The following is a 14,422-nucleotide window of genomic DNA, read 5'->3' as shown; positions in this document are numbered from 1 at the left end:
TGTTTCTTGATCTTCAATAATAATCTGATTCACATTTACTTTGTCCTGAGGACCACTGCCACGTTGTGCCATTATAACTGTAGGCGTGACGGGTCTTCTCTGGGCACTCCGGTGTTCTCATAGACTATCTGCACCATAAACAGGGATAAGTAAATAACTTATATCTGCAACAGGTGATACTCCAACGTGGGTTAATTGATAGTATTTTGTCTAACCGGAAGAACATCCTTCAACTGGATGAATCAAATAGTACTCCCGTAACACATCTGATGTGATCCGATCTAGAATGGCAGTTTGCACTCTGAAATACCTCATGCTTGACGGCGGCACCTCATGACTGCGGCGGAGCCAGTTCTGTCTTCGGCTGTGGTACCGGCTGCATGTGCGGCCATGGAGGACGGGGAGACAGTTCAAAAAACTCGTTGCTGGCTCAGACATCGGGTGTGGAGATCTGGAGGTCGAACCGCCTCCGCCTGGCGCTCCATGCTGTTCGAGGCGCTCGTCATGCTCGCACGCGTCGCGGGGAATACACCCAGCGTCCTCGCGGTTGCGGCTTTGTCGCGCTCTTATGCGTGGCGGCAGAGAAACCCTAGCGGCCGTGAGGAGATCAGGAGATATAGGGAGAGGGAGCGCAAATACAAGGAAGGGAGAGTAGGGCCCGGGTTTGGAGCTGCGATCATGCCAGAGCAGGCCTATAATTAGTTTGGATTAGTGATGCGCTCATCAGTGGAGCGATATGGACCTTTAGATTCACATGGTTTGACGGCTGAGATCAGATGTTTCTGCCATGTTCGTGCCTTTATAAGTAGTTTAGACTAAAGTATACACCATAAACCTCTACGGCTCTACATGATCTCTGCCACAACTTAGGCTAGAGTGAAAACAATTTAGGCTAGAGTAAGGACAACTAGATAAAAATCATGTACACAACTTAGTTGCAGGGATTCAAAAAAAAAAAAACCCTAACATGATCATACAAATCTGCAACTTAGGCTGGAGTAAAAACAACTAGATAAAATCATGTAATCAACTTGGTTGCAGTGTGTTCAAAATGCAACTAATCATACACCATCTTGCAACTCTACATAAGTGTAAAGTAAACTTATCAGTATTGGCAGGCTATTTTAACAGAAGTGCAGAGGCAAACTTGACATATGCTAGTAGTATGTATTACTAATCTTAGTTTCATCATTCTTTACCCAACAAAACAATACCCCACCCTTCCCTCTGAAACTTGAATTATCAAAAATTAATTATGAAAAAAGATCGCAATGTATTTACTATATAATATGTAGCAGAAAACAGTAGAACCACTCCATTGTAGGCAAGTTAGTTCATACAATTAGCAAGGCTACAAAAAGAGTTGATGCAAATTGAATTCGGTAATGGCAACGATATTTGAATAAATTAGTAATGGAAAAATTACATAAGGATCGGTACGCAACTTAGGCTAAGATGTCTAATCAACTTAATTAAGTAGTAGAAACAACTTTAGAATGTAGGCAAAACAACTTAATTGAGGACAAAGAGATGATAAACAGAACAACTCCACTAGGTTCATGGATATGTGAAAAAGAAAAGTTAAAAGAGGATCAGTATGGAACTTAGACTAATATTTCTAATCAACTTAATTAAGTGGCATAAGAAACATAAGTTCATGGTACGTATCAGCACGTTGACCAGATCAAAGCTGCTACCTCATGAGGTCAAGAGGGTACCTTAACTCGTAGGACAACATGTGACACGCATCGACAGCCTTGGTGCCTTGGTGCCAGCCTTCACCCATGGCTCACGTCACGCTCAGCCATAGCTTACCTAGTCCATGAGCGAGTCCACGTCCTTGAGGTACTAGTGCATGAGCTTCAGGGTCGAGAGACTCTCCGACGCTTACATAGTCATGGAGGCGTGCAGGTAATATTTGTATACACGTTAATCTAGTTGGTGAAGCAACTAAAGAAATCTGGCTAGGCTGACAAGTTAGTAATTTGAGCATGTAGAACGAAAAGCAACTTAACTACTTTCAGTAGCCAACTTAAAAATGTGAAGCAAGGCAACTTAAATCAACTAGTAGCCATCTTATCGATGCTACTCAAGGAAAAGAAACCTAGCTAGAGTCTAGAGCATGACTTGAGCTTAATGGGAAAAAAAGCAAGTTAATTACTTTCAGTAGCCAACTTTATCATTTTGACCAAAGCAAATTAATTAAACCACTATCCAACTAATGCATGTTGTTCAAGGAAAAAGAAACCTAGCTGGACTGACCAGCTAGCAATTTGAGCATGTTGAACAGAAAGCAACTTAATTATTTTCAGTAGCTAACTTAATTTTATTTACCAATGCAACTCAATTAAACCAGTAGCCAATTTATGCATGTTTTTTAGGGGGGGGGGGGGGGGGGAACCGTAGCTAAATTGCAAAAAATAAATTAAGCATGCTGGCACAACCAACTTAATTACTTGCAGTACCCAACTTAAGGATGTTAATAGAACAACTTAATTAAATCACTAACCCACTTATGCATGTTTCTCAAACAGATAAGCACCTTAATCATGTTGACAAGTCAACTAATTAATCAAGTGGGCAACTTATACATGTTGCTCAAAAAAGGAAGACTCAAACAGATTGTAGCGATACCCAACAACTAAAGCATGCTGGACGAATCAACTTGATCTATTTCAGTACACAACTTAAGCATACTGATAAAACAACTTCAGCATTGTGATAAAGCAACTTAATTGTACTGGTAACAACCTTATTCATATAGCTCAAAAAAGGAAGCAACATGCATAAATCATGGCAACAAGCAGAAAGAACTAAAACTATCCCATTAAGTACATGTAATCTGTCCTGTTTGTCTCTTACAACCAGAACAACTAGGTAGTAGTGAGTAACATTTACTAGTAAGAAAAAAAGGACAGGTGAAAACAACATGGCGGTTAACACATCAGATGGGATAAAGTTCGGGTTATATGAAACACTATGAAACCCATATTTACCGAGATCATCATGAAAACGGAAAAAAGTGAAGTGCCTTTGGTAACTAAAACCCCTAAAAAACATGGGGATCTGCAAAAGCCCAACCAATGGTATGTGCATGTTCTACCCCATTAGAAAATTCAAAACGTTTTCCCTTGTCATACCAACCGAGATTTGTGCACACAAGGAAGAAGGGACATGTGCATAAAAACGAGCAGGGTATTGGCACCTAAATCTGTTATGTGACATAGATAAATGAAGATCGGAAATGCAACATCAAGGCTTGAATTAATAATGTTCATCGGAAATACAAATAGTTCAGTACCACATGATGAAAGACATGCTACCAGATTGATGAATTAATTTTCTCGCTTGAAACTTCGGTTACTGAATTACTCACATATCAAATCTAACTGAGGACGAATCATGAGTAGTACAATGTAAATGCAGATATCACCAGACATTTTGCATCATTCACTGCAAACTGGGTTGTCAACGGGAACAAGATGCAAAGTGCAAGCACTGCGACAGTTTCATCTAGGTAGGTAGCAAATGAATTCTACCTACCAGTTGCATTTTGTTGCAGCCAAGATATATTCATCTACATACCTCATACATGTCAATCCCTGTAGCAGCTGGATCCATACATACAGAAGACGACGCGGGCATGCTCCTGGGCCAGTCAAGCGAGCTCCCGGTCGGTGGGGATGGCGACCTCCCGGCCAGCAGCGAGAAGGCGATGCGTCAAACTGGCGACCACCTGTTTGGTGGGAAACTCGAGGCCCAGGCACACAACATCTCCTAGGCACATGGGCAGTAGATTGTCGGCCGGCGGGGAACTCGACTGAGGTGAAAGGGATGGAAGGTGCGGTGGGGAAGGAGGCGGCGGCCGGTCAGTCGATGCGGCGGCGCTTGGCGGCCGAACCCTAAGCGGCGGCGCGCTACGTTCTCGGGTGAGAGGCTGCGTACGCGTGAGGACGGGCCACCTCGAGCCGAAATAGGAGGAAATGAGAGGAAAATCGTACGCATAGGGGGTCATCTCCGTCCCGGCTCCGTCGATGAGCACCCTGCCGTAGCGCGCGGCTTTATCTCCGACGAAAATCTCCATCCATCGCGCCTATTGGTCTCCGTCACAGATCTCGCTTCGCCCTACCGCGCGTCTCACTCCCCGCCGCATAGCTCGCCGCCCCGACCGCACTGCTCGACCATAGGGCTTGAGCTCGCCGCCCTCTGGCGCGCGCTCGCCCTCCGCCGACGAGCTCAAGGCCTCTCGCGCGCTCGCTCAAGACCGAGAAAGATCTAGTGGAGAAACCCTAGCTATTTCTGTGCTCGTCGACGAGAAATGGGGAAAGGAAGGAACAGAAAGGGAACGGCAGAGGAAGACGAAGCGGAATGGTCAAACGCCCCTCTCTCTCGCACAGGTGGCCACGCGGGCCCAGGTGGGAAGTTGTCAGAAAACCAGGCGGGCACGCGCGTGATCGAACACGCCAGAGGAGAATCCAACGGCCACAAATCGGAGGCCGAGACGTAACAACGAGCCTCCGAGCACTTTTTAGCATTTGGGTTTTTGGAACGGAGGGGAGTATTTGATTTTGCATGTCAAAGAAATTGAATTGAGGGAGATTGAGATGAAACCGATCAACACTGCAACCAGGTCTATGTAGTCTGCCGTGAGGTGAGAAGTTACGACTACCTAAAATATGAGAGAGAGAGAGAGAGAGAGAGGGAGAGGGAGAGGGAGAGGGAGAGGGAGAGAGGGAGAGAGGGAGGGAGGGAGAGATAAAGAAGACAGTTCAAACGGAAGGGCAATCAGTCCTGAGAGACTCTGGTGCACTGCAAACACACGGGAACAGAGCTCCTATATCAATTGAAACATGTCAAGCAGACATATGCCCCGTTATTCATACACGATGAGAGAAATAGTTATCACTTCGAACTTTACAGGCTTAAACCATATCACATATGTACAGTTAACACGACGAGTTTGTATTTACAGCTTGTTGATTGTTGCTCGTGTTCATGATGCCACTATTCATTGGCATCTCACATTGCCTTCATGATAAATTTGGTGGACACGACAGCTCCTTTCGCTGCCATTTTCAGGACAGCACGACTCCTGTACAGCCTGCATCCAATCAAAAAAAAACAATCAAAACAACTGTGTTTTTTGCCTATAAGTTTGTAACACGGGACATACAAATTTCAAGGGGAGAATATTACCCTGCAATTGTGATCCCCCAAGTTGCCAATATGTAAATCACCTTTGCAGCCTCCCAGAAACTTATCCATTTCTTCCGGTCTGTCATGGAGCTCAACGCCGTTGCAACAGCTGCTTACAAACTAGAAGTTAGAATCCATATGAAATAAAATAGAAATGTCAGCCACATGCGTACTACTCCCTCCGTCCCATGAAACATGTTTGAGATTTGTCAAAATTTAGATGTATCTAGTCACTAAATAGTATCTAGATACATCCAAATTTTAACAAATGTCCAACAAGTTTTATTGGACGGAGGGAGTAATAATTAAGCTAATTTCAACAAAATATTTGTTTCTTCGGTGAAATAGAGAAAGCCTGAGCACAAGGGTAATTAACATACAACCTCAATCAAAGTGAAGGACGTACTTTGATCATGGCTAAATACTTGTTCGAGTCTCTAAAATAGGACCAGATGTGCTAGTTAGTTATCTCTATTATGCCCTGACTCGAGAGATCCTCGAGTAATCGGTTAGATAAAGACATGCAACAACTTTGTAGTATAAAGTCCATAACATAGCAGCGAGCTGTTAATCTCCCAAATGTCACAAGTGCAGTAGGTCCCCATTATGATGAACTTTCTCAATTGCAAACAGCCTATCTTGTAAATTCTGACATTTTTTTGCCAGCGTCCATGTCTCCATGGTGGTCAACTTTCTCAAAGCACTAAGCTACTAACTATAGATCGACCAAATTAATCAACCCACGCTGTCATTGTTTTAGAGCGAAGATTTAAGAAACAAAATAATATTTACAACATTTTAAAAAAATATGAAGGCAAAAGCTTTGCTTTATCCATTAACTAAGAAGAAGGTGTAATTAAGGGAATATCAGGCAAAAACCATATTTACAAGATTATAAAGTTCAACTTTTGAGCAAAACCATAGAGGACAGCCATACCCTTTTGCAGCTCCTTCGGTGATAATTTCTGGAGAAAAAACAACAGAAGTTAGATGATGAAGTAGCGCCGAAGAGGACATCCCAACTCGTGAAAATAAAATATACCTTGGACTTTGGATCTTCGAGAATGCACCTAGCAACAAAGGTAGCAAGAGCATCGACGATGTCATCTTCATTAACCATTACATAATTTTCGTTATCAATTCCACTAATTTCCTCCATATTCCCCCCAGCAGTATCACAGGAAACCAAGACCCATGACCCATTCTTCCCTTCACCTTTAGTGTCTGGAGTATCTCCAACTTCCACCTCTGGTTTGATTCGATCAGAGAGAAGAATGATGTAAATCCATAAGAATTACAGAACAAAAAAAGAGGAACAGAGAGTTGCTATGAAAGCATAGTTCAGCAACAAACTTCACATGGTTTTTTTTAGTGTTACTTCAAAAAAAAACTTCACAAGGTTTAGCAAGGATGAACCTGTCATACCGCCAGATAGTGCCGTATGTGGATGCATTGGCTCGTCTCGTACTTTCTCAAGATGAGCAAGGAAGCTAGCGTTGTTGACTGTCGCTACAAGACGATTATGCAGCTGCATCACGAAATCACATCGCCAAAAGATATCAGTCAACATAAAAAATGAAATCAAACAATTCTAAACTGAATAGTGTGTTGATTTTATAAGTTTATACTATTGGTGTTGAGTTCATATCATGGAGATATTAGATGATTAGTTCTTGTTAAACAGTGAACTTAATGTAAAGTTCTATACTAACACTCTCTATAATAGCATAGAGCATAATACTCGGAACTAACATAACTGCAAGGCCTATGGCTCAAAGTCCACCACAACAATAATGCTATATCTCGTTGTAATGCTAAATTGTGGATGAACAACTGTTTGTAACAACACAACAAGGAGTTATATCTCATTCTAAGCCGAACTGCGGATAAAAGCAATCTGAGAGTATGTCAAAGAGGAAGTGAGAGGTGCTCACGTCGGGAGGGCACTCCTGGGAGACAAAGGGCGCGCCCTGCAGCTCGCGAAGGAGCACGAGGTCGTCGGCGAGGCGGGCGCGGAGGATGGCGTTCTCCGTCCGCAACCGCGCGGCCTCCGCCTCGTCAGCGGACACCGCAGGTGGGGTCGCGGCGCCGTCGTCGTGGGCCGGGTTGTGGCCGGCGCGGTGCTCGTAGGCGTAGCGCGCGACCTCGGCGATCTCCACGAGGGTGTGGGCGACCTCCAGGGGGATCTTGTGCGCCGCCGCAGCCACCCTGAGCGCCATCCCCGCCTCGATCGATCGACCGATCGGTCGCCCGCTCGGCTGGTCCTCTGCTCCCGCCGGTGTGGCGCGAGGAGGAGGGGTAGGTGGAATCGGAGTCGGAGAGGACGACGGCGAAGTAAACCCTAGCCAGGCACGCGACCTCAGGATAGTGGTGGACGGTGTGTTCGATGGATTGGGGATTTCGGTGCCGTGCTGCAAACTATAGAACGAAATGGAGGATCAAGTCACGTTCAGGTGGGCCACATTGAGAATTTTATACTCCAGCAGTTCCGAAATATATGGCGTGTTGTTTTGTATTCGTTCAAACTTTTTTATGTTGGTATTTTTTTCTATCTATTTGGTCATACTGTAGAACTTTGGTTTAAATTAGTAATTTGAATATATTGAGCCTACTTAGGACGGAACCAATATTCAAACCGGATATTCACTTTGGCTCATAGGTGCAGGTGCACCCACCGTATGAAAAGCATATTTCAAAATGACTAAAAATTCTGAAAAAAGTATCCAGGTGTATGTTCGGACATTTTATGATCTCAGACGAAGTGTCGCGGAATAAAAACATTTTTTATGGCCGGTGTAAAAAGGCAATTCTTTATATAATCTAAAATAGATTTTCATGAGACATTTTTCTTTTTACATAGGCCGCAAAATATGTATTTTCCGCACAAACTTCGTGTGCTAACATAGAATGTCTCGATGCACACCTAGAATTTTGTTTGGATTTTTTAAAATATTTTAAAATAAATTTAAAAATTATTTTACATAATGGGTTCATGTGGTCCTATGAGCCAAAACACAATGTCCCACTCAAACCGGTTATATGGTCCCAGGTTAAAGTAACTCAATTTATTATAGATATATCTACACACTTAGATACAGCCATATCTAGATAAAATTGTGTTATTTATTTCTATATAGAGGGAGTACGTTCTTCTCTAATTTGTCAGCCTTTTCTTTTGTATTGGAAAATTGTAGAGGTAGAGTGTGGGAAATTGACATCACCAACAAAAGGTATAAATTTACTCACGTACTGCGAATACTTATGTGTGTTTTACAAAGAAGAAATAAGCTGAGCGAACAAAAGGGGGTCGAGGTAGACAATGATGTGTACTATAAAGTGTAAAATCTCAATATGAACTACTACCTCCGTCTAGAAATATGTGTCTTACTTCACACTTTAGTTACAGATATATCCTTATCTAGAAAAAGTCGAGACACCTATCTATCTATATTTCTTATAAAGCAAAATAGACCACAACAACTCTGCACAAAAATCATAAGATTATGAGAACATGTGCATATATCCAAGAAAAAATGGCATATTGATCGGTCTGCTTATGCACCGATGATACAAGAAATAAAAATCCTACTAAAAAGTTTGTCAGACTTGTATTACTAACGTTAAAAGATGTCAAAATTCTAGTAATTTTTTGGCAAATTTAGCTAGAACAAGTGCTAGTACGGCAGTTTGGCTTGCCTCTAGGCCAAAGGGTCTAGCAAGCTTATGCTATACAGATTGTAATTTCTGATGTTTTGAGTAAAACAAGTTTTCTCTCGCAAAAAAAAAGCTCACGGGAGCTCAGTTAGCACAAACTCTATTGTCTATTGCCATCAATTCTAAAGATAAACATATGTGACGGATGTGAATTGTTCATACATGTGAAGATCAAACATTATGAATATAGTAGGAATGAATTAGTAGAAGCATTATTCATTCTATATTATTCTTTATTATATCTTCCAAATAAGATAAGTTAGAATTTGAGAATTCGTTGGAATTTTTGCACATGGCTTCTACGGAGAGAACAGTTTCGACCTGATATAATCGGGCAGGCTATGACGACTGACGAGCGCCTCTGAGGGTCAAGCACACTCGGAATACGCAAATCCGCTGACAGTATATTCTACTGAACACAGCAAGTTAGTGCTGTACCCAGGAACATAACTGCACTCTGCAGTCCCATTTGCTATACACATTACTTGTACAATATATGCCAGCTACCGCAAGACTAAGCACAAAATTAGAGTACAAAAACTAGCTACTACCTACTTGCTGCCGAGCCGAACTGCCGTCGATCATTTACACTATAGCTCATACGCTTCTCTGGTATCGAGGTTTCAGAGAAGACGGCCTCCTCTCTTCGTGAAGAGCCCTCGGACCGGTGGAATCAGCATTTGCGCTGCTTGGCCATGCGTGAGGGGTCAGCTGTTGCTGATACGCATTCATGTTGTCGGATACGCCGAGCCTAATGATAAATGTAGCTGTGCAGCCTCTTCCTGCTCCTTCACTCTCCAGCCAGATGTGCCCTCCCATCAGAGTAACAAACCTACATAAGATTTTTCAGAAGGTTTCCGAGTTTTAGAATGGGTGATTATGAACCCCTGCAAGCCAAAGTAAATATATATCCTTCATCCTTGTGCTGCTTCGAGAGAAACTGAGTTACCAAACCCAATAACCTGTAGAAGGTTTACTAGTAAGGAGGTTGAGGCGTGCAGTGGATTACCTCCTGCAAATGGCAAGGCCAAGGCCACTACCACTGTATCCTCGGTTACCACCAGGCTGAGTTTGAGCGAATTTTGTAAATACATGAGGTAGATCCTGAGGGCTAATGCCACAGCCTGTATCCTTTAGCTGCAACAGAAGAATGGCAAAGGACGTAAATAATCAAGAAACTGATTAATAATTACCTGATAACACGTAAATTTTATAGTTAGATAATGATTTTAAGTCATCTTGAAAACCGTCATTCTTCTATGACATGTTCATAAACTGTAACCTTAGAAACTTCTATTCCAGTTCTATTCTCATGAACACTGGCATCAGCTATAAATAAAAAAGTAGTCCTGTCAGCATGTGTGCTTTTCCGATGTAATGCTTTGTTGTTACTATATCTTAACTCATTTCTTGCATAGTTGAGAAGATGATGGGTTGGTTTGGGTTTCTCATCTCATGCGCCACTGCTTTATGTTTCAATTTAATACCGTGTGGTTTTTTGCAAATTCAATTTCAGTCTCTCTTTGCTCTCCGGTGTTCAAGCAACAAGCAATAAAAGATAGCCCCAATGGTACAGCCGTATAGAGAAAACTAGAAAAAACATTTATCGGACCTAGCCTGCAGTGAAGCAGCAAGTCATATGGACAACTTCACAACAATGTGACTTTAACAGCCCTCCAACCAAGATTTCCGATGCACCACATGCCAGCAGACCAATGGTTATCAGCCTGGTCAGACGTGCGTAATTTCATGCATGCACATGTTGAGCAAAGGTTACTCCGATGACTATGAAGATACATGGTGTATTTAAGTTATTTTGTATTTAGATCTTTGTTTCTGAATCCTATTGCAAGAACATGAGCTGATAGCTTTAACAAGACAAACCCTTCAAATTAGTCTCTATAATTACCTGAACTTTCAAATAAAAATGGCCATCACATGCAGCTGGATGAAAGTCTGAGGTTCTGAACTCTCTTAAAGAATCAGGCTTGAGAACGGAGGCTAAAAGTGTGATGTGGCCCTCCTTGGTGAACTTAACAGCATTGCCAGAGATATTCAGAATAGTTTGCATTAGCCTCTTTTCGTCACCAATAGCACATAATGGCAAATCTGGTGCTAACATAACAGACATAGATAGACTCTTGATAGCTGCGATTGGTCTGATGAAACTCATCACCTGTAAGACCAACAAAAATTTCAGGCAAATGAAATATACATATAGACATTAGACAACCAGAGAATGATAATGTTGCAGACCTCTTTGAAAACAGCATGAAGATTGAATGCTCTGATCTCCAACTCAAGGCTGCCATCCTCAAGTTTGGAAAGATCTAATACATCATTGATAAGTGTTGCTAGAAGGTTGCTGCTTTTTAAAACCGTTTCCACCATTAGACGCTGCTCAGGAGTGAGTTCAGTTTCCAAAAGTAAGGAAGAGAGAGCTATAATAGCATTCATTGGTGTTCGCATTTCGTGATTCATAACAGCTAGGAAATCGTTCCGAGCACGGATGGCCGTTTCAGCCTCTCGCCGAGCTAAATCCAGGGCAACGTTTTGCTCCATTAGTAAATCGCGTGCACGCATGGACTCTTCAAGAATAGCTGCATGAGAGAGTGCAACTGCAACCTGGAAAAAAGAAGAGAAGCATCTCAGCTTGCAATATCATTTCATAATGTACTAGTAGTAATGTTATACCAACATGTATTAGCCTTGGTTCCGTTTCGTTTCAAGGAAATAAAGATTTTTTTAGAATGATCTGATACAATGGATCATAACATCATACTTGCCAATAAATAAGAATTTACAGTTAAAGAGTCTATTGACTGAAACAACTACGAGCATATGAGTTTAAAAACATAGTATTGAACATCATTCACTCCTATGAATATGTATGTTATACATAACCAAACGAAAAGAAGCAGCATTGTGTTGGAGAAAAAAGAAGTGGCAATAACCTGATCGGCGACAACCTCAACAAGCTCCAACTCATGCACATGCCAGTTCCTTGCACTATCAGATGGAAGCATCAGAACCATAATAGCATAGCTTTTCGCTGAAAGCTCTGGCCAGTCATTTATTTGGAAGTTTGAGAGATTTAGAAGAGGTACTCGCACTGCAGCCACTTCTGGTGGAACATATCGTCCTGCAAGAGGCCGAATCCGTGCCAAAGGGCATGTGTGGGGTATTATAATTGCCCGGTTGCTGCTGAAAACTTGGTTGATCACAGGAAGATTGATCGGTATAGATGACCCGACGGTAATCTGGTGGCGCAGAGTATGCGAGAGCTGGAGGCTCGAACCGCTTCGCGACGGCATCCACAGGGCACATTCCTCCAGCCCCAAGGTCCTCCCTAGCTCAACGATAGTAGTCTTCAAAATTGTGTGCCTGTCAAGCGTGCTCCTGATCTCATGAGTCAGCATCCTGACATGCCTCCCTGTCTCCTCCTGCGTCCTTATCAGGCCCATCTCCCAGTCCAGCTCCTCAGCTTTGTTCTTCAGAAACAGCTCCCTCGTCTTCACACTGAGCAGGTCGGGGATGATGTGCACGAGCATCAATGCCGTCGCGCAGGATACGACCGCCGTCGAAACCTTGGCGACGGTCATGACCATCGCGACGGTCTTGGTGTGCGTGGTGAAGGTCCAGAGGTTGATGAGGTGGGTCGCGCCGCAGAGGACGATGAAGGCGCCGAACTGGATGAGGACCCATCGGTAGGGGAAGAAGGACGACTTCTTGACGAAGTAGATGAGCTCCAGCGGGATGGAGAAGTAGGCGAGGGCGATGAAGAAGTCGGAGATGTACTGGTACTTGATGAGCAGCTCGTCCGTCGGCCACAGCGGCTCGATGCAGTCGCATCTCTCCATCCCTCGAGCTCTAGTGACGCATCCGCTGTCACAACATTCCCTGCGGAAGAAGAAATGTATAGATGAGTTGCCATGGCATGAACCCACTCACACACATGACACATCCCTCGGATCACAAACAAGTTTGTGTCGCTTCCCGTTTGCACGTAACAGGAAGTCAGGAACTACCAAACAATAACAAAAAATAGCAGTTAAAGCTCATGAACACGCATTGAATATGAACAGAAGCCTATGCCCTACGGAGCATGCAACAAGAGGCAATCACCACAGCTAACCATCTGTAGGTGGTTATCGGTCCACGATCACGGTTTCCTTCCACTACCACGTCTAATTTCGAGACCCAAGTTTTCCGAAATCCAGTTACATACACCCACCACATTTCAGCACAGCATGTCACTTGTAACCCTTTCCCCATTCAGCAGCAACACAGACTGCCGGCTTCGGCCGGGAAGCAATCGGAGCCAAGCATGCTCAGCGACGCTGCAGGAAGGCGCTGCCCCTAGCATCGATGTATCCCCCCGCGCCTACACCTAAAAATCGACCTGTCCCTCCAAAGTCCAGCCCTTGACCACAAGCCCCAACCGCTGCTGCCTCCCCCGAGGAACAGACGAGACGAAACCCCAGATCTGCCCAGCATATATGCAGGGCGAGAAAGAGAGCAGGGGCAGTACCTCGGTCGGCGTCGACGACGATGGGGGGGGGGGAACAGGACGGCTGCCCCTGGCCGGGAGGTTGCGGGGAGTGGAAGGGAGGAAGCGGCGCTGAAAAGGAAAGGAAAGGGAGCCAGATGCGCAGACAGACGGACGAACAGTGAAGTCGTCAAGCCAAGCCAGGCCCGTCCCTCGTCCACCCCACACGGCACGGGGTGAGCAAAGAAACAAGGAAAGCCAAAAGAAACGCGAGTCCAACCGCGGCTGCTGCACTGGACTCGCCCGTGGTCTTTCTTTTCGCCTCTCACCTTTTGTCTCCACGCTAAAGAAAGCTGCCAGCCGTCGTCGGCGGCCACGGCCACGGGTACGAGGACTGGCGGACCACCGTCAGCGCGGGCGTGGCCGCGGCAGGCCGGCAGCGAGCTAGCGAGTGTTCACGCGGGCTGACAGCGGTAGAGTTGGGTGGTGTTGGGGCTATCGTCTGCAGGGTCGCCGTCGCCGGATCGGAGCAGGGAAGCATTGCCCGAGCTGGGAAGTGGATTTCTGAATTTTAAGAAATTGTTTTAGCTGCTTTTTGTCACGGGAATTTGCAACGCGGCAGATGATGGTGCCGGGAGAGCAGGTGATTAGCTTCACTTTTCAGGGTGGTAGACTAGCCACATCAACTTTGATCTGGAAAGTTAACGCTTTCGTGCGTAATCACTGTCGATCACCACCGAAGGCACATGACACAGATGACAGCTACTGGGCCACTGTTATCTCCTTGTTTCCTTTCCCCCGTGATCATCATGGTGTTTTTCTCTGTTTCAAGACACGCCAGACCGCAGGAAACTATTCACTATTTTCTTGGATTATTAAATTTACGGGGATGCCATCAACGTCTTAAAAGAGGAAAAACATTTTGTGAAAACTCCGTCTACTCGGACAGTGAAATTCATCCGATGGGCCTTGTGCACTTAAGACATAAGAGTCTCTTTGCTCCAAATTTAACTTTCTAGATAT

At 44.2% G+C, this 14,422-nt stretch overlaps 2 protein-coding genes across 3 annotated transcripts; both read right to left on the bottom strand.

The window, feature by feature from the left end:
• Positions 1–4,805: 4,805 nt before the first annotated feature.
• Positions 4,806–7,605, bottom strand: LOC127293280 (uncharacterized). 2 transcript variants are annotated; one of them, XM_051322857.2, is made up of 6 exons: positions 7,131–7,605; positions 6,613–6,724; positions 6,239–6,444; positions 6,134–6,161; positions 5,197–5,305; positions 4,806–5,101 (listed from the first exon to the last, which is right to left on the bottom strand). In XM_051322857.2, exons 1-6 carry the CDS (start codon positions 7,413–7,415, stop codon positions 5,020–5,022), a joined length of 822 nt encoding a protein of 273 aa, XP_051178817.1. In that variant the 5' UTR covers positions 7,416–7,605; the 3' UTR covers positions 4,806–5,019. The 2 variants fall into 2 exon arrangements, with proteins under 2 accessions (XP_051178817.1, XP_051178818.1); XM_051322858.2 differs by having other exon boundaries at positions 6,622–6,724.
• A 1,689-nt stretch (positions 7,606–9,294) lies between these two features.
• LOC127293279 (probable ethylene response sensor 1) lies at positions 9,295–13,635 on the bottom strand. Its single transcript, XM_051322856.2, has 6 exons — positions 13,442–13,635; positions 11,865–12,810; positions 11,167–11,535; positions 10,820–11,086; positions 9,920–10,047; positions 9,295–9,742 (listed from the first exon to the last, which is right to left on the bottom strand). Exons 2-6 carry the CDS (start codon positions 12,768–12,770, stop codon positions 9,508–9,510), a joined length of 1,905 nt encoding a protein of 634 aa, XP_051178816.1. The 5' UTR covers positions 12,771–12,810; positions 13,442–13,635; the 3' UTR covers positions 9,295–9,507.
• Between the last annotated feature and the right edge of the window lie 787 nt (positions 13,636–14,422).

Source organism: Lolium perenne, chromosome 4 (assembly GCF_019359855.2).
Source record: "Lolium perenne isolate Kyuss_39 chromosome 4, Kyuss_2.0, whole genome shotgun sequence".
NCBI lineage: Eukaryota > Viridiplantae > Streptophyta > Magnoliopsida > Poales > Poaceae > Lolium > Lolium perenne.
This window is presented reverse-complemented; position numbering and strand designations above follow the sequence as displayed.